Source organism: Camelus bactrianus, chromosome 6 (assembly GCF_048773025.1).
Source record: "Camelus bactrianus isolate YW-2024 breed Bactrian camel chromosome 6, ASM4877302v1, whole genome shotgun sequence".
NCBI lineage: Eukaryota > Metazoa > Chordata > Mammalia > Artiodactyla > Camelidae > Camelus > Camelus bactrianus.
In genome coordinates this window covers 81,517,913-81,537,500 of record NC_133544.1, presented here as the reverse complement: position 1 = coordinate 81,537,500, position 19,588 = coordinate 81,517,913, and the positions used below count along the sequence as shown (strand labels likewise).

At 43.3% G+C, this 19,588-nt stretch overlaps 1 protein-coding gene across 1 annotated transcript in view; it reads left to right on the top strand.

Moving 5' to 3' along the window:
* Positions 1-18,555, top strand: part of ONECUT1 (one cut homeobox 1) — a 38,741-nt gene extending 20,186 nt beyond the window's left edge. The window contains exon 2 of the mRNA XM_010969490.3: positions 11,368-18,555. Coding sequence (XP_010967792.3) covers positions 11,368-11,660 — 293 coding nt within the window. The 3' untranslated portion in view covers positions 11,661-18,555. The remainder of the gene's footprint in view (positions 1-11,367) is intronic.
* Positions 18,556-19,588: the final 1,033 nt, after the last annotated feature.

Below are 19,588 nucleotides of genomic sequence, written 5' to 3'. Positions count from 1 at the left end.
CAACTCTGTTTGACTAAGACATATATGGACCGATCGCCAGCCAGACTTAACAAGAACAGACGCAGACAGTATCTCTCTGCCTTCTGATACCCAGTGCCCCCGGCCTGGCCACCTCATCTGGGTGGTCCTATTCCCAGCTCATTTCAATGCCCCAGCTCAAATCCAGCCCCTCCACACCTTCTGCTCTTCCAGCTCTGTTACTCCAGCTTCATCCCTACCTGGCCCTGAGCCACCTTCTGACTCAAGCACAGGAGTGGTGACAATACCAGCTTCCTTCACCAGGGCCCCAGTGCCACCCCCCTTCACTACCTTCTCAATGACAATTCAGAAATATCCCCCACAGTGCCATTAAACTGCTTCAAAATAATCACCCAGTGAAAGGGTTTAGATCTCATGGGACTTCATTATACGTACCCATTTTCAAAAGATAAGGACTTGTGTCTTAGATGTCTCCATTGTCTAGGCAGCCACATCCAACTTATTTATCCAACAAGGATGCTGGGTCTGCCAAAGAAATAACCTATGATCTACTCTTACGGAACTTGTGGTCTAGTGAGAGAGATGGATAGATAATAACTAATAATCTGGGGAGCTCTATGGGCACAGGAGACAATTCTCCCCGGATGAGAGAGGGGAAGGAGAAGGCTTAATAGAAAATGAGATGCTTGAGCTGGGCCTTGATTACACAAGGGAACTTTTGTATGGAAAAGAAAGAGAAGGAAGGGCATTCTGGGTGAGGGAACAGCTTGAGCAAAGGAACAGAGGTGTGAACTTTCACTCATAGTGTATTTAGAACTGACTTCAGAGCAGTGTGGCTCAGTGTGGATGGTGGGTGGGCAGTTGTGGGTAGTGAGATAGGAAAGGTGGTTGGGGTCAGAGGGTCAAGGTCCTTGAACATCTTGACAGAGTAGCCACAAAGGGCTTTCCTCTCAGGCTTTCTGGGCCCTTGTGGGGCCAGTTGTATAATACACATGTCTTTGGGAGAATGGCATTTGCAATTGACTCTACAGACAACTTTCCAGAAACGCAAACAAGGAAAACCACTAATTTGAAATTAATTGTGGAAAGTGTCCGATGACTTAGCAAAAAGTCAAAATGGTAGGTTATTTTTGAAGAAGTTCCATTTTATAACTTTCAATTGCTGTGAATATTATAAAATATTATATATGGCTATTAATTAAAGAAACAGGATCAATAAACTAAGACTTACAATTCACAATAGGCCTGTATGAGGTAGTAATGCATAATAAGCATGTGATTCATCAGGTCTGCCATTTGTTTTGACTGTTTTGCAGAATCAACATCATAACTATGGCATCGATATCATGCATTTCTAATTATTGAGGCCCAAACTATTGAAGGGCTCTTTTTTAGATGAGGGATACTGATGCAATAAAAACCCAAAGGACCAGGCATTAACAGAAGTTTAGGAATTTAAAAATCAGAATTTCGGAGCCAGCCTTTCAGAACAGAGTCACATGACCTTTCCTTACTAACTGAAGGAGCAGGTGTGAGGCAGCAGATTTTCTTCCCACTGGTCCTTTGGAAGCTGTGATGCAGGGATAGAGCTTTATGGAGTTAAGGGTCAGGTGGTCTGTGTCTTTTCTAGCGAGCCTCAGAAAGCTTGGAGCTGTGCTCAGGAAATGTATGCGTGTGGGCATGAATGGCCAGCGAGAGGACGAGGCAAGTATCACAGGGGTGTGAAAATCCTTTCATTCAGCAGGATTCTCAGCTCACTGTTCTGTCTCAGGTTCAGCCTGTGCCAGACGGAGCACAGACCAAAGAGAGAAGATGGGAGTTTGTGGGAGAGCTGAGATGAGATGAGAGTCTAGAATCACACAGAAAGGGCAGTTTGAGGGAGCATGGGAAGTGAGAGCTGGTGTGATTCCCTGATGTCCTCCCGTTCTGTGCCTGAGGAATACCTGGGTCCCACCTCTTCTGTACCACAACGACCTTTCCCACCTCACTTCCCACAACTGCTCACCCACCATCCACACCACCACCACCTCCTTCTCCCCCACGACTGCTGCCATCTCCCCCCCATTGCCTCCTCCCCCTACCATGCCGCCTCCTCCTCCCCTCCCATAGTACCACCACCTCCCCCCTCACACCATGTTCTCCCCCCGACACCACCTCCTCCCCCACACCATCAATGGGCCCGGTCCTAGCTCTGATCCCAGCTCCACCATTTACTGTCAGGGTGACCTTGGGTCAGCCCTTAACCTCTGAGCCTCAAGGCTGTTCATTTGTACACTAGAGATGTAATAGAACCTACCTCCCATAGCTGTTGAAGGGCATCATAAGGTGATACATGTATGGGGCTTAGCACAGGGGAAGCACCGTACGTTTCAGCTGATCCTGTTCCATCCCTCCCAGGTCCAGGCAGCTTCTGTTCTCCTTTGACCATAAAGTCCAGTAGCCCTACCTCTTGGGCTGCAGCTATGGGACCTTCCCTAGAGAAAAGAGGCTGGTGGGAAGATTTTCTATGCTATGTCCGGAAGGACTCCAGGCCGCAGCTGTCTGGGAAGGCAGTTCTCTGTGGTGGTCAGCTCAGTGATAGAAGCAAGCAGGGTCGGGTGGCGAGAGGTTTGGGTGACTTTTCCAATCTGAGTTTGATGGAGCAGACCTCTCCTGGCTTTAGCTCTTCCCAATTTTTCCTTTTCCTTTGGGTCAGCTCAGTTTCCTTCAGCTTCCTCTCAATGCCAATTTCCACATGGAGACAGTGTTCAGTGCTCCTCTGCACCCCTCCTGAAATAAGACTCACTCTGGTCCCTCTCTCAGGCCAGTGTGGGTCTCCTGTCCCCTTCACTGTCTGAACTCCCTGCATCTCAACTTCCATGCAGCCCGCGTTCCTGGATGGGCCAACCACAGCCCTTTCAGCCATAGCCAGACAGACCTGGCTGGCACCCGGCCTGCTGCCTGGCTGGCCAGCTGCTCCGGCTCTGCTCACCATGGCTGTGGGTTCCCTGGGCTCCCTCACCAGCTGCTCCTGCCCATTTAACCATCCAAGGGAAAGTTTTCAGGATGTGTCCACTGTGCTGACATCTGCCTCCAGGGCACAGTAGAGTTGGAGGTCCCCCAATTAACCAGCTGTGTGCCCATAGCCACATCACCTAACCTCTCTGACATCATTTCTTTTTCTACAGAAAAAGGCGTAATACCCATTTCTGCCTCACCTGAGTTTTATGGGGATCACATGGGAGGGTTTAATGGAGGCGTCGGAAGCATGTAAAGCAAGATACAGGAGTGAGAGATAGTCACCATCCCTGACTAAGAACGTCTGCTCTTTGCATGTTTTTAGTGCATCTTCCATGCACATGCCTAGGAGAATTTCCATAGGAGCTCCGGCTACCCGCAGACTCACAGACACCAGCAAAACTAGCTGGTGTCCAGCAGCTGGTATTGGCCCCACCTGCCTCACCTGGGCATCACAGTTTCCAGACAGTCTGTGCGGGAGTTCCCTCTCGGTGTAAAGGCTGCCCTTGGCTGTATCAGGTAGGAGTCACTGGAATTGTGCTTTGTAGTGTGTCCTCTAAATTTGCCACTTAAGAGCTGCCTCATCCCCAGAACAACTGGGAACGTGACTTATACAAATACGCACAGGACAGTTAAATAACTCAAGGCCAAGCAGGTAACCCAGCACTCCTGGAGTCTGAGGTCTAACCCTGAAGCTGTGACAGGACACCCACTGACTCTTCGATGTCCACAGGGTGGGGCCTGGTCTGTTAAACGGGCTCAGGAACCTGGCACATTCGTGTGCGTGGCTTCCCTTTCTTGTCTTGCTGAAATCTGTTTCATTCACATGCTTGTTCCTCCACATACATACATAGTCTTGTACAGTCTACTTTGTAAAAGCAGCTTCAGCTGTCAAGAGAGGGTGTTGGGAGGCTCAGTAGACATGAGCAGCAACCCCCTTTGTCCTGGCCACGGTCCAGGAGAGGTTTCCTCTGAGCGGCAGGTGGGGAGTGAGAGCAGAGGGCCCACCCTGCGCAGCTACTGCTTTTTAAAATCATTTTATGAAGGTATAATTTACACACCATACAATTTACCCGTTTAATGTGTATAAGTCAGTGGTTTTAGTATGCTCACAGAGCTGAGCAACCATCACCACCATCAATTTTAGAACCTTTTAATCTGCGCCCCGAAAAGGAAACCCTATACCCATTAGCAGAACCTCCCATTTCCCCCGACTACCTACTCAGCCATAGGCAACCACCAACTACTTCCTGCCCCTCTGAATTTGCCTATTCTGCCTCAGTTGCTTTTTTAGCCTTTTTCTCTCCCCCTAAAGCCCCAAGCTCCCCTGAGCAGGGTGTGCAGGGACATCCCTGTCAAGTCTGTCAAGGAACTGGGTAGAATTTCAGGGTGTGCTTTGGCCTTACCAGTGCACCCCGCCTGCACCTTCCTCCTCCACATCCAGGCCGGACCTCCCCCGAGTGACCTGGGACATTGCAGGCTCACTTGTTCCAGGGCTCTTGGCCCCACAGGTGACAGTTTTCAGCACTGGCTTTGGGCTTTAGTGGGAAGACACTGGGTCTCTGGCGAGCCCCTGCTAAAATGCCATGGCGTCTTTAGGTGACAAGGCAGTTTCCTGGTGCCCTGGGAATCCCAGCCCTTCCCCTTCCTGCTCCCTGGCCCACCTCCCTGCAATCATGTTAGGACAGCAGACCCTCTGGCAGTTGTATGGAGGGGAAAGCACTTGGCCATAGTCTCAGGACCCTCAGGGTGAAAGCCACATGTGATCGGGGAAGCCGCAGGCACATGGTCTCCTGCCTCAGTCTGCTAGAGTCAGACCACCAGATCACTTTGATTTGAATCACCCAAGCCTGGTTCTTCCTTGGGTCCCCCCAGTCCTTTCAGTCTACCTTTTTGGGGTTCTCCATCCAGATTTGGAGGCCAAAACTATCTTCTCTTCAGGTTAAATTTCCAAATTTCCTTCAGCCTATTAAATGCGATACCTCACAGAGCTGTTGTAAAATTAAATAACATCTCTAAAGTGACAGGCTCATGGCTCACCACTCCTTTGGCTCCATCCCCATCTTATTGTAGCAGACAGAGTGGCTCCCTGGAAGGATGCCAGGCCCTGATTTTCACTTGTCTGTCTATGCATCCACTACACCCCACCCCCTCAAACACACATACACACACTTCTCCATACTCCTCTTTAGTGTAACCAAGACAAGGCACAATTTTCTAAAGGACCTTTGCAAATTATGATTATAATTTATGAAGTTCGATTTTCTAGTCTTACCTGGTAATATTGTTTACTAAGCACATGGGTCTCATCCCCTTTCCTACCTCATCTGCAGGGGCTCTGCCCCCAAGGTCTTCTCTCCCCAATGCCTGCCAGGAGGTGGTGGCACAGGGATAGTCTGACAAAAGAGGGGGCACGGCCCAGAGGGTGGGTCCCAGCTACCGTGAACAGCTCCACCCTCACACTTCTCCAGGTGCCTGTTTATGACGTAGAAACCAGTAGTCCTGCCTGGATTGTACCGTCTGCTCTTCCCCCTGGAGTGATGTTGGAAGCACTTTACACACATCAAGCCATAGAGCTGTGCCTAGAAGGGACTATGAGCTATTTAGTCAGAGCTCTTCGTTATGCAGTTAAGGAACCTGGACCCAGCCTGCTTAGGGGATTCAACCCAGCCATTCAACTAATGACAGAACCAGAACCCCAAACTTCTGTCAGCTAGTGTGGTGCTTTATACAAGACCTTCCTCCCTCTTAGACTGGGAAAATAAAGTACACTCTCATTATACCTGCACCCTTGGCGTATTTTCTGTAAGGACACACTGAAACATACACTCCTGCCCCTAAGAAGAAAGTCTCTTCTAACCCACAGTTCTATCCTGTATGAAGCAGCCAACTCTGGGACAGATATACCCAGAACCTCAGGAAGCAAGTTAAACAAATGGCCCTACAATTTTAATGAAAAGGTAGGAGCTCGGTAAGAATATAAAGTGCCTATTATTTAATGGCTCCAAGTCCTAGGAGGGCAATGCTTGACTGTCACAGGGTTTGTGGTTGTTGCTGTTGTTACTGTTTTAATCTCTAAAGCTCCTAAAGTTGAAGAACTGTGAGGAATGTGAGTTTATGTTTGATCACCTTCATTCAAATGAACGTGGATCTGGACTGTTTGCAGGACTGGCTGGTATCCTTGCAGAACCACTACCTGCTCTTTTTGAGAAGCCATATGGATGGAGAAGATGCAATGGAAAGTCAACATAGTGCTGTATGTTCTAAAGGCAGAGTAAGGTTACCTCAGAAATCTTTTAACTGAGATAACATTAGGCTTTGGGAATCAGGAGAGACACTGTAAGGGTCTGTTCATTGACTCACAGGGCTTTTGAGCCTGCAAGGGCCTTAGAACACAGCCTGCTCATTTAAAGGATGCAGAAAAAGAGATCACGTGATGTGTTCAAGTTTATACCACAGACTAGAGACAAAGCAAAAATGAATGCCTGCTATGTAAATTCAATGTTTATACTTGCATCTTGACCAAAGAAGAAGGGATCAGAATATTAATTTGTAAACATCTAGAATATTTCTTAAGGGTTTATAGTTTAAACAATCTTATCTTATTTAGTGCTTATTGTAATACTGTAAAGAAAGAAAGCCATGGCCCTCTCTTTTGCAGCTGGGCAAACTAAGACTCCAGAATGTGAGGGACTTGCCCAAGACCACACATCTGTCTGTGGCCACAGAGCTGAGACTGGAGCTTGTGTCTTCTGAGCCCAGGTCCGAATAAGAAGTTGTATCATAAATCTATCAAGCTTTGTAAACGTCTTCCAGACCCACGTGCGTGTGTCCACGTATTCTCAGACAAATTCTTGGCAGACTTTTGCATAGCTTGATCAGCAGTTTAGATGCTGTAAAGCCCTTTTGGCCATTAAATCAGGAAAATGGATATAAGTTGATACACGAATGCTTGGCTGGCAGCTGATTTTAGTACATTATTGTATACCATGTTGTTATAAAGTGTGTTCTAAGACAGGGCTTCTTAAACTCTATATAATGAAGGAGTAGTTGTTTGTTTGTTTCTAATTTCCATCTGTCCTGGACCTATTAATAATTTTGATAATACAATTTAAAAAAAAGTATTACTAGAACAATAATCACAGAATGTTGTAGCAGTGTCAAATTTTCTAATTGCTTATTCTCAATTTTCTGATGTTGTTGTAATAGTTCATGGACCAGCATGAATCTGGCAACCACATTTTGAGGGATACTGTTTCAAGCAACACCATTCCTGAGAGAAATTCCCTGAATAGTTACCTAATCAAATAAATTCAGGAGACCCTGTAAGCTAGAAAGTATCGGTGCGCATTAGCATGTTAAAGGCTCTGAGAAGTCCTGCATTAAAGAAGTTTGTTTAATCATTAACTCAGCATTTCCCATATTGGCTGACCACAAAACTCATTGTTCAAGGAGCACCTTTCAACATCCTGCAGAATTCATATTTCTTGAAATACCCTTGGATCTGTCCTGTCGACTATGGGCAAAGAATAGGCCCCAGGCTTGCTTGAAATGACAGCTTTTGTCCTTTGCTCACGTCCTCATGCATTGCCTTTTTTTTTTTTTTTTAAATTCTCTGTAACCTTTTATTCTTGTGGTGCATAAAATCATGTTCTGCCTTTTACCATTTTCCATGCCTACTTCTGTCTTCCATAGTACTGACTATAGGTGACCTCACCCCCAGGGAAGATCAAAGTCACCTGAGACAGCCCACTACACTTGGCCACTGCATCCTGCAAACATATCTGCTTGTCCACCCTCACGGAGGTGACTCTTGATGGGTCTTCTTCCTCCTCTTCAGTACTACCTTTCTCGTGCAATAGCAATCCTCTTCCCTTTCGTCTAGTTCTATAATAGCCACTTCTCTATTGTTAATGAAGACTGTACACCCACACAAAAAGTATGACTTTTGCATAAAACACATGCAATGTTTTTCCCTAAGCAGCAGCTCCTCTTGTCAGGCTCTGCTCCCTGTCTCTGTCTGTCTCTCTGTCTCTCTCCCTCCCTTGCACACTTGTATGGACTCTCATGACTTCCAGTTGGGGGTTTCCTACCCCATAACGGGTAATCTCTACCCTGAAATGAATCCCATGAAAATGCCAAAGCATTGCTCTTATTCATATTCTCTTAGCAGGTCTTGCAACTGTAATTCTAAACAGGCCTCTAGAAACATGATTTTATTTCTGCAAGTTGCTTCTCCTAGTCTCCCTGTTGAGGTCACTCAGTGACCCTCAACAAGCTTTAGTCCACTCTTCATTCTACAGGTATCTTTGCTTTCTTATTCAGTCATTCCTACTTCTGCACGAAGTTCTCTCCAGATATAACCACACACGTCGAGTCACAGACACCCCAACCAGTACCCAGATGGGTACTGAGGTCCCCTGGTAGCCAGGCACTATGCTAGCATGCCCTGGAGAGATAGAATGAGTCAGCCAGGTCCTCGCTGCAAGAGAACCCCACTTCCCAGATTCTGACACGGTGACGCCTGCAATGCTTAAGAGCTCAGGGCAGGAACTTCCAAACTGCATTTCCCCAACATTAGTATTGTATGAGACATTAATAGACAGTCTCTACCAAACAAGGTTATGGAATTAAATAAATTTGGGAAACATAATTATATGTGCTAACACATTATGCGTTTTGAAGAGAAGGCTATAAATTTTTCTAAATGTACTTGGGCTGCAAACCATCTTTTCAGGTAATTCTTATCTGAGACAATACCATGCCTCTGACACCATTTGGGAAATGCTGGCTCTGGGGTTGCTTCAGCCCACGCAGTCCTGCCAGTTGCTAAGGACCACACTGAAGTCATTCAGATATCCTTGTTAGGTAGGAAATGGACATCTCTTTGTGATTTCCCTTAGTCCTGCCTTGTGAATGGTAAATAAGCTGAGTCTGCACCTGATGCTCAGTTCTTTATTTTCCCTTAGGTATGTGTTCTGTGTAATTTACCATGTGGAGCCCTGGTGACTTCCCAGTCTACGTTCCTAGCCCAGACCTCTCCCCTGAGCTGCAGGCCCCATATATCCTGCTGTCTGCTGGACAGCTACCTACCAGGGATCTTTAACAAAATGTCCAATAAGCATTTCAAGTGCATTTTGTCCCACAGAGAAGTGATTACTGCTCTCATAAAACTCATTTCTCCATCTGCATTCCCTAATGGCCCCAATTACTGCCATCCAGTAAGAAACCTGGGAGATGCGCTGAACTCCATCCTCCCAGCCAGGTTGTCATTTTTCATTCCTCTTGATTCTACCTTCCAAGAAGCTCTTACATTTGCTCCCTATTTTCCATCTTCAACAGCCATTGTCTAGTTTGGGGTCCTCATTACACTGGTTTTCTAATTGGCTTCTGTCTTAGGTCAGGTTTTCTGAGAAACAGACTCTGAGTTTCTGAGACTTGCATGCAGAAAGGTTATTGAGGAGGGCTATGGAGATTAGCGCCCGTTGGGGAGAGTGGAGGAAGTAAGACCAGGCAGGTGGAGAAGATGAACTTTGATGTAGGTACTCTGGAACTGGATAACCCTTCAGAGTTGTTCCAACTTGATGCAAGGGAGACTTAAGCCAATACATTCCCGCTGTCTTCAACCTCCACCCTCTATACCCCCACCCCCTACTCCCCCCACACCCCGACTGGATGTAGGCAGCCCCCCACCCCACCCCAGGGTGGCATAACCTTTGGCCAAGGGCTATTCCCAGAAGGGGCCTCAGCTGAGAGCCACCGGTCTCTTCCAGCAGGTACAAGAATGAGTGCCTTAGTCCTGAGGGGGTGTGGGTGGCACACCACAGCGTGCTGGTGCCTAATTTTGCTGCTTTCCAGTTCATCCCCCGCAACACCACCAGAGGGGTTTTTCTAAATCCATATTTAATCACACAACACCCTTACTCAAGACCTTACTTACAAGACAATTCAGATCTGATCTCTACTTGTGAAGCCTTGTCCCCGACAGCTTTCCTCCCTGCATGCACTCTTGCCCACCACCAGTGTGCTACGACTCATCAGTCCTTCACAACGGCTGCTCCCCTGCCGCGAATGCGCTTTTCCCACTTCTCTCACTAGCAAACTCCATGCATCCTTTAGGGCCTGGCGTAAGCACCCCTCTTCTGAGATGCCTTCCTTAATATCCTTAAGCGGAGATCATTTCCTGTATACTCTTTTTATACTCTTAAAGTTATTTGCTTATGTAACCACTAACCTGCTTAAGAGAAAAGCTTGTGTTATATTCATTTTTGAATGTAAGTGAATGAATCAATCAGCCTTGTGCATCAGTATTATATAAAGCTGGGTCTACATGGGCTTGTAGACTTGACTTCAGTCTAGTCAGCTTTTTTTTTTTTCAGGGACTTAATCTAGTTGCCAGTGAAGGCTGTAGGTCCCTGAGGGGAGGGGCTCTATTTAGGGACTCTCACCTAATTCAGTATATATAGCTCAGTGCTCTGAGGGAGCTGGACATTTAATAAATCTTTCCCATTATGTTGTTGCTTTCCATCCTGGTGGGGATAGGACATAGCCAGTGATCTATGGGATATCTTATAAAAGGTACCAGAAGACTTGACTGGCCTAAAAATCTCTCTTTTATGACTGAGGGCCACACTCATGTCCATTCTGAAATTCTTACTCTTATATTTCCTGATATATTGGACCTGTAGTCCCGTAGAGTGAGGTGAATGCACTCTGGGACCTGGGCAAGCTGATGCACCTATGGTAGAGAATTTCTATGTCTATTTATTTTATTTTACACCTTTACAAATGTCTCTATTTTGTGTATGCTTTATAATGCCCGTAATACAGTGGTACAGTAACACACGCATGTCCCTTATAAAGAAGTAAAGAGTGTAACACTCAAAACATTTTTTACTAGTAGCCCATGATTAAAAACCTGGGAGATCCCTAGATTGGATTCTGCAGACTGGAGGCTTTTTCAGCTTTTACCCATTAGCTTTTCAGCTGCTCTGATTGCTGAGCTAATTTGTGCTAATGGGCACCTAAGGCCTTAGGGGAACTCTGAAATTCAAGATGCGGAACAGCTAGGAATGAAAAATAGGGGCGGGCAGAAGAGCAGGGCTACCTGGGGAAAGCACAGAGGCTGCATCAAGCCAGAGCTGGTGGACCGTCTAGTAAGGAATTGAGAACCTGGAATACAAAAAGGCAGGAGGGCAGAACTCCACCTCCTCCTCATTCTCCATGCTTTTGTTACACTTCCCTTCCAGCCTACGACGGATGGCACTAAAATCAGAGGTCAGTAGACAGAAAGTGGCCAAGAGGAATGCCAAACAAATTTTACGGGCTGTGCCTTTCTGCTCTCAATTCTTCCAGGCAGTCTATTCTAATACCTTCTGTGTTTCTTTGCAGCATGCAAAAGGAAAGAGCAAGAACACGGGAAGGATAGAGGCAACACACCCAAAAAGCCCAGGTTGGTCTTCACAGATGTCCAGCGTCGAACTCTCCACGCAATATTCAAGGAAAATAAGCGTCCATCCAAAGAATTGCAAATCACCATTTCCCAGCAGCTGGGCTTGGAGCTGAGCACCGTCAGCAACTTCTTCATGAATGCGAGGAGGAGGAGTCTGGACAAGTGGCAGGATGAGGGCAGCTCCAATTCCGGCAACTCATCGTCTTCATCAAGCACTTGTACCAAAGCATGAAGAAATAACCACGAACTGAAACCTCGGTGGAAAAGCTTTAAATTAAAAAAAATAAAATTTTAAAGACCAGGACCTCAAGATAGCAGGTTTATACTTAGAAATATTTGAAGAAAACAAAGTGTTATTTATAGTCCAAAGAAACCAAAGACTTAGCTCACCTGCATTCTGACTTTGTTCGGAGACACACACTTCAGCCGGGTGACGACTTGGCAAGAAAAATTATGAGCAGGAAAGCACCACTGGATCGTACACCTTCAGTCCATGATCATCCTCGCTGTGCTTGGCTGTTTCGTGGTTTGGAGCATAGTAATTTTGAGCCATTGGGTGGACATCTTTAAGATCGGACTTTCTCAACCGTTCCACCGCGCCACGAAGGTGTATGGTGTCTCAGTACTGTGTGTGGGTGCGTGCGTGCAAACAAACACACACACACACACACACCACCACCACCACCACCACCACCACCACCAGTGGTTAGGGACTTAGGCAGGGCTGGTCTTCAGGAAGGGTTGTGTTGTAGGAGTACAACCAACATGGTGCGGGGTTGTCTGAGTTCAATGGATTAGCAGTGTGATTTTGCTCGTCTAGCCTAGTGTTTGAACCTGCCAGGCCCGCAACCTATGTGCAGATTCAAATCCAGCAGAGAAATTTGAATGACACCTAAACCAGTGCATTCTCTTTGTTTGTTAAGGAATATTCAGATATTTTTTAAGAAATGAAACAAGAGTCCATCCATTAAAAAAGGAAAATCACCTAGGTACCAAAGAACACACTTAATATTATAGTGCAGGTATTTTATTGCAATGATTTTAATAACCAAAGCTATTTTTACACAAGATACTATGTAAAGTTATACGTATGAACTGACCTAGCGGTAATACACATGCCACATAGAATCATGACTATTATTTATGACTCTTGGAGCATTTGAAATATTGGTTTTCAGAACTGGCAAGAAAGAATGTAGCTTCAGGGAAGCAATTAATATCGTCACAGAGAGGTCGATGCAGCAGACGTGTACATCCAGATGGCACACCCCCTTTCAGAATCTACAGATGTCACTTAAGTAAACATAGAGACATAATTTCATAATCTATTCATAGCTGAGAAAACCTGAGGGTTCTTCCGAGGTAGGACCCCCTTGTAAATTTAGAAAATGAAGTTTCACAGGGCAGGTAACTAAATTAGAAAATTTGTTCAAAGTAATGTTTTTTAGTAAAAGTCCACTGCATAAAGGACTCCATACTTAGGTTAATTTGACTTAAATCTGCTTTATGCCTTTGACACCAAATACCTGTTTAAAACACTTGACACACACACAGAATAAGCAGACCAACATTATTTTTAAAATAAACTATCCAGTATTTGTCATCATCCTGAAAATGTAATCAAACTGATTTCATTGCCAATCCCAGACATTTTGTGACTTGGACACCAATTAAAAAAAAATAGCAGGTGCAGTGGAGAAATGGTGGAACTGCATAGAAAAAGCAAAAGTTCCAGTGGAAGACAAGACCTTGGATTCCATGGGGATTAAGCTCTTTATTTCACTGAGCGTAGCCTCCGAAGCATACTACATTCTTTCTTGCTGCTGCAGTTAAGCTGGAAGTTTTATAACACAGAGTCCACTCTCTAACAGGGACAGATTAAAAACTAGACCTGAACTTTCAAATACAAAATTTTAAAATTCTATTTTTCCAAATCACTTAACCAGGGCTATAGAAATCAAGGCCAAAAAAAAAAAAAAAGATAATACAGTAGTGCTACTAGTACCCAAGTGAATCACTGGATTCCCAGAAAAATTCTCTCTGAATTCAATTGAACTGTAACTCATGCCTTTTGTACTATTAGGTAAAGAATCAGGTACTCTTAGCTGATCACCACACCTAAGTAGAAATATAAAATTAAATGTTATCTCAACAGCAAGTTGTTTATTGAGATTCATTAAAATGCTAACGATGAAATGAAACCATTTTGACACAAAACTTAACTCCTAAGAGTCAAATCTCAGCATCTTGTCCAGGTCTAGAAGAGGCAGGCACTTGGAGAGAGGAGGCTAAGCCCCCAAGCCTTCTGTATCTCCTTCATGTCCACTGTGGAATGAGAAACAGAAACCAAGACATACTTCTCCTTTGATGAAATAGCGCAATTTGCCTTGACACATTTTGTCTTAGTATTTTCTTTAGTCTCACCCCAAATTCCAGCTTAAAATTTTCCCTTCTAAATATGGCACAATTATAGTTCAGCTATTAAAAGAGACCATTTAAATGGCTACCCTTTGAGATTTGCTGAAAATGTAATCTTGTTAATGACATAAATGAAAAGGAAAAAACTGATGAACTTTTTCTCTCTCTCCAGGAGTGGAGGGGGCCGGGGTACAGCTGTATAATGTATTTGTAATTTAGGAGGGAGGAAAGCCTTATTTATTTAAAACATAAGAATTTTAAATGCAGGGAAATTCAAGCTGTGTCTACACACAATCTTACCCAATTCAATACCCTAGGAAAAACAAAAGCTGAATTCAGACAACCATGTCTTTTGCTTTGTTTTTCCTATATAACCCCCTCAGATTAATCCAACTGTGATTTCCATTTTCAACCAGTTATTTTTGTTACTGTGTAGACACACTCTCAAAGGATGTTATTACATTTTTAATATTCCCACCATAATGGTTTTTTTGGACAAATAAACAGTGATCCTATTTGCTAACACCAAAGATAATTTTCATACCAGCATTGAATTTGCACCCATTATGCAATTTCAGGGCCTAGAGATATATTTTCTCATAAACAGATGCACAAATCAGAGCCTGAAAAGCAATTTTTTTACTTGACTGTTTAAGCATACTCACAACCTTTGCTTTTTAGAAATCCTAATGGACAAACTCAGCTTCTCACAAGCAATACAGGTGTTGCATCATGTATGACTGATTCTTTATTGCTTCTGACTTGGCACATAGAGAATGTTTCCACCCTTATTTAGTCCAGCATTAATTTATGGCTCAGGTTTCTTAACGTACCGCACTCAATGGAGCAGATCCCATGCATTTATTCACCCATCATTTCTCAATCCTTTAGCAAAATTCACCTGAAAATTCACTCTTTTCTTTGTATGCTTGTTTATTCCAAAACTGCACTTCACAAAGCATGTTTTGGGTTTTTTTCAGTAGAATGGAAGTTAGACTGCTTTTGGCCATAAATCATTCAGGTCCTCTCACAACCAACCAGAAGCTTCCCTGAAAGGGGGCCAAGACAAAGAGTGGGAGGTGTGACGTCTGGACACCCCCAAAAGCCCAGACATCAGTAAATGTTCAGGTAAAAGAATTCTGCATGTCAGGAACTAAGTATTCCAGTCCCGGGATGCAGCTGGAATAGATAAACCCACCTAAACCAAAGAAACTGTGTGGGGAAATTTAGAAGTTCTAACTGAACATGTCACTCACTCTGCCCCCCCAAAAGCATAGTTAATTCTGCAGGAAAAAAAGTAAAAGCGCTTTTGGACTCATGTCACTCCCATTGCTACCCCAGGTGAATGACCAGTCTTTGCAAGTTAAATGCAAACTTTGCTATACCAAAGAGTCCTAGGACATTTTCACATGAGCTATAAAGGCATTTTCCCTAAGAAAGGTCCTCCCTTCTTTGTACATTAAGGATGAAAACTATGCATTTAGCAAACAAAGAGAAAGCACTTCTCCCTTTTCCTATCTAGTTGTTTAGGGTGCATTCAAACACCAGAGGCTGTTTTGAGACGCAATTGGCCTTCTGGATTATTCTTGTGGTGTGGTTAGCTTTACAGTACATTTGGTAACTATTTCCTAAATAGTAAGGACAACGAAGCAGAAGGTAAGAAATAGCTACTTCCACGTGTATAAAAAAAAAAAAGTGTAAAGATCTACTATTTATAGTGTGAACCAAAGACGCTACCTCACTCGATTTCCATTGGTGATTTTAATCACATTGATGATACCAAAGAATACCAAAGATATTTTCATGCACGGCCTTGGTCTGCAGAGGGAACTCCGCCCCTTCCCCCCTCCCACCTCCTCTCCCCTCCTCACTCTTCACTCAGTGTGTAAACTTGTCTTCATTCTTAATAATAACGATACGATAATGATAACAACAACATTAGGAAAGACTACTCTTATTACTGCTAGTTCTACTTGTAAATCTCTAGGCAAACATGTTGCAAACTTTGTAAACTCCTAGGACGAGTGCCTTGCTTGAACCAAAGTGTTAAACCGCTGTTGACCTCTCTCACCTTATACTCTTTGAATACCTCAGCCTCTTAGAAAGGCCACTAATGAAAAAAAAAAAAAAAGGAATAATTATTCACCGTGGTGCTTTTTCCGTGCAACCATGCAATGAAACTTTCTTTGATACCAAAGGATGACTTTCGTTTCCCAATTTCTTGCTGATAAACCAAAGCTCCTCCTCCTCCTTCCCTCCCGAAGTTCCCCCCCACTTCACCGAGACCCTCCACCAGGCAGGCCGTGCGTCACTTTTACCAATTCCTCCAAATACCTCATAGTAATAAAGTTTTAGGATTATGTTGTATAGAGAGTCTATGTGATAAGGCAGAACTTACTAGTTTGATAATTGTTAAGGTTACTTTTAAAAAAAAACTTTATAATTCTTATTTATTTTGTAGTTTGTATGTTTGGGATGTCCCCCACCCCCACCCCCACCCCCTACTTCGGTTTGGGGTTTATTTTCTTGGCAGAACTGCTCTGTTGCTCAAGGAAGACTTAATTTCTGGAAATGTTCTCCAGGTGGGTTAAGGGTTGTGTAAAAAAAAATGCAAGAATGGAATAAGAAATGATTTTTGTTCTGATGGTTACTTATGAAGTTTCTGTGTTTCGTAGTAAATTTGTTTCCACAGGGTAAAAAAGTATATATAATCTCTTTTTTGTGAAACTGGTTCCTATTTTTCTCTGTAATGTGCTGTGATTTTTTTTTAATTTAAATTACATTTTATATGAGCTTATTTAATCACTGCGTTAATTTATGACTGTGTAGTTTTTAAAGTGTATATAGTAGAACGGAAATGGCCAAAGCTTTATGTTACAATCTTTTTTGTTCTCGATGCTAAGACAAGCTGAAGGCAAGAGCTTCTCTTAACTGCAGGGTGTATCTTTAGCTTTTCTTAGCAGGCACTTCAATGTGTGTTGTGAACACTGCCAGGTTCCCCCCTCAAAAAATCTGTACATGCCAAAATGGGTGTTTCAAGATAGTCCTTTTTGTCAGAGAGAAGGCATTATTCGTGTTCTTCCTTTAATTTATTATGTGTTTTTTCTTTTTTTAAAGAAAAGATTACTTTGCAGGTTAGACCTGAAATTCCGAAGAATTTAAGATTTGTTTAATGTTTCAAAGCACCGGCATTTGTGAGATAATTTGCTCCTTTTTTTTTTTTTTTAAATCATTCGCCTGGGTATGAGAAGTAAAAAGCGTAAAAACTCAAAGAGACAAGCTAACTTGAATTTGGAAATCCTCTTAAGTTTCACCAAGTTTCTGAACTGCTTCAAGGCAGGGGATGGGGCACGGAGACATAGCTCCTTTTGCAGAGCTAAGGAAAGAGTCTCACAGTCTCATGACTTTACAGAGAAAGTCAAGGTGGAGAGGCAGCTGAGGGGCAGCTGACCTGGCCCCTGCCCTTCTAGCCCACCCGTGGAAGAAGCAAAACCCGACTGCTGAGCCCCAATTAGCAATCAAGTTTAAGAAAAATATTTCAAATCTACATATTCCTCCCTTTTTCTCCCTGGAATCTACCACCCACAATTACCCCCTCCTTTCCCCAAACCCCTGACCCTGACCCAGGCTGCAAGAATTCTCAAATGTCAGAGTCCCAGGGATGAATAAACTCCAGACCTATTTGGGTTTGTCTCTTCTCACTCTATCTTCCCACTAGTTTTCTTGTCCATGCTAAAGATGGTCCCTGCCCCAGGCCCCCTACGTGGAGTCTGTTCAGATACTCAGCCCTGCTGCAGATCAGCACACATGCTGGATTCTCAGCTGACTAGCGGCATCTTCAGAAGACCCGGTGCCCACTGTTTTGTTTTATTTTGCAAAAATAACTTGCTTCAATTCCATGGCATAAATCCATAGATGTAAATACTTTTTCTTCCAATACAAGAATCTTACCTTACTTTATTTTGCAGGGGTGTTTGGGGTGGGGAAAGAAAGGGAGGGCTTAGACTTTGGGTCAAATGTTACATTTTCTTAGAAACATTTTTATACTCGTTATGTATTTTAATAGGGCAATAAATCTGCTCTGAGTTGCAGGATCATTCAGTGCTCTGTTGGTAAGCATTGACTAATTATTTGTTTTTAATACAAATGCTGTGCAGTGAGTTATAGAAAGCCCAGGAAAATGGTTGAGGCAGTAGAATTTTACCATCAGCAATGAAAGGCTGAACAGAGTTGTATTCACAAGGTCGTATTTTCTGTCTCTGTGTTAGTCTCAATTTTTCTTTTTGTGGTATGTTCTGCATTTATTACATAATCATTGTGGGCTAATTTTAGATTTGCCATCTGAACCAAGTGACAAGTATTTTTTAACAAAATAAACTTTAAAACATTGTCTTCCACTTGCTTCGGTAGTTGTGTTCGTATCTCCCTGTATTTCTTGTCCCTTCTGAAGTCAGCCCACCTGTCCCTCACTTAGACCTGTCCCTCCCCCTCTTCTATTTTCAGTCCACCTTTGACCTTAGCTATTGTTTGAGTGTGACTCAGTTTCCCTGTTCAAGTTAGCTTGATGGTTTATTATGTAAGGAGGGTGCCTAAGACAATCATCAGGTAAAAAAAAAAAAATTAAATTAAAAAAAGATCAGTAGAGTAGAAGATCTTCCAAGAGCAGAGGGAGTTCTTCCTTAGCAATGAAAAAAAAAAAAAAAGGTAAATACATAATTAATTAATTTTAAAACCTAACCATGAGGGGCTTAGAAGATTTTTGATAAAAGACAAATGTTGCTGTCATTTTCTTTGTCAATTAGAAAGCAGTGATAGTTTCTATGTTGCATCTACATTTCAGACTAAATGATTATTGTACCCAGTTATGGTTGTTTGCTAATATTTTGTCTCTCTCTCTTTCTCTCTGTCCAATGCTTCTTCTGTATTTTTGTGTGTAGCAACAAAAAGTGTAATGCATTAGGCATTATTCTGGTTTGTTTATGAGTATCTCCTGTACTGCATTAAGGTTTCTTTCATTTTTTTTTAAGCTTCGCTACTGTTCTCACTTTATGCCGTGCAATATCATCTGCTGTGTTTGCTAAGCAAAAAAGAAAAAAAGAAAAAAAAGCAAGTGATGATGCCATCATGCTTTTCAGTGTTAAAATGTTTCAGCATTTATGTAGTCACCAAAATGTAGTAAATAAAATGTTGGATTTTCCAGCACTTTAAATTTAGACAATTCTTGCCTTCTTTTGTTTTTATTCTGTCTGCAATCCCCAGTCAGTAGCTCGTGGGTTTTCTTTGGAGGAAGGGTGAAGCTGAGAGCACGAAAGGCTTGAGAAATCAAGCCAGTGGCATAATTTAAAGAAAGATTAATTAAGTGGGAAAAAAGAAAGAGGTATTCTCTATTGGAGGAGGGCGTTGTTTATAAATGGAAGTGGGACATTCTATTTGTAGACGTGAGCCATTTATATGAACCTGATTGACACTCGGAAGAAACAAAATTTATTATTAGAGAGGATGACCTTTAAAAGTCCCCTCCAATGAAATAACTTGCACGCACGCGTGTGTGTGCGTGTGCATGTGTGTGTTGTATGTGTGTGGAGCCCTGGAATGGCTGAGAAATTAGGATCTTCCTGTGTTTTGAGAGAGTATGGAGACTGATTAAGAGGCCTGGCTCAAGGAAAAGGGAAACTGGGTTTGGAATTCCTGCTGGCCTGAGTACTAGCTGGGGAATGAGATATCCATAACGGGCTCTGAAAA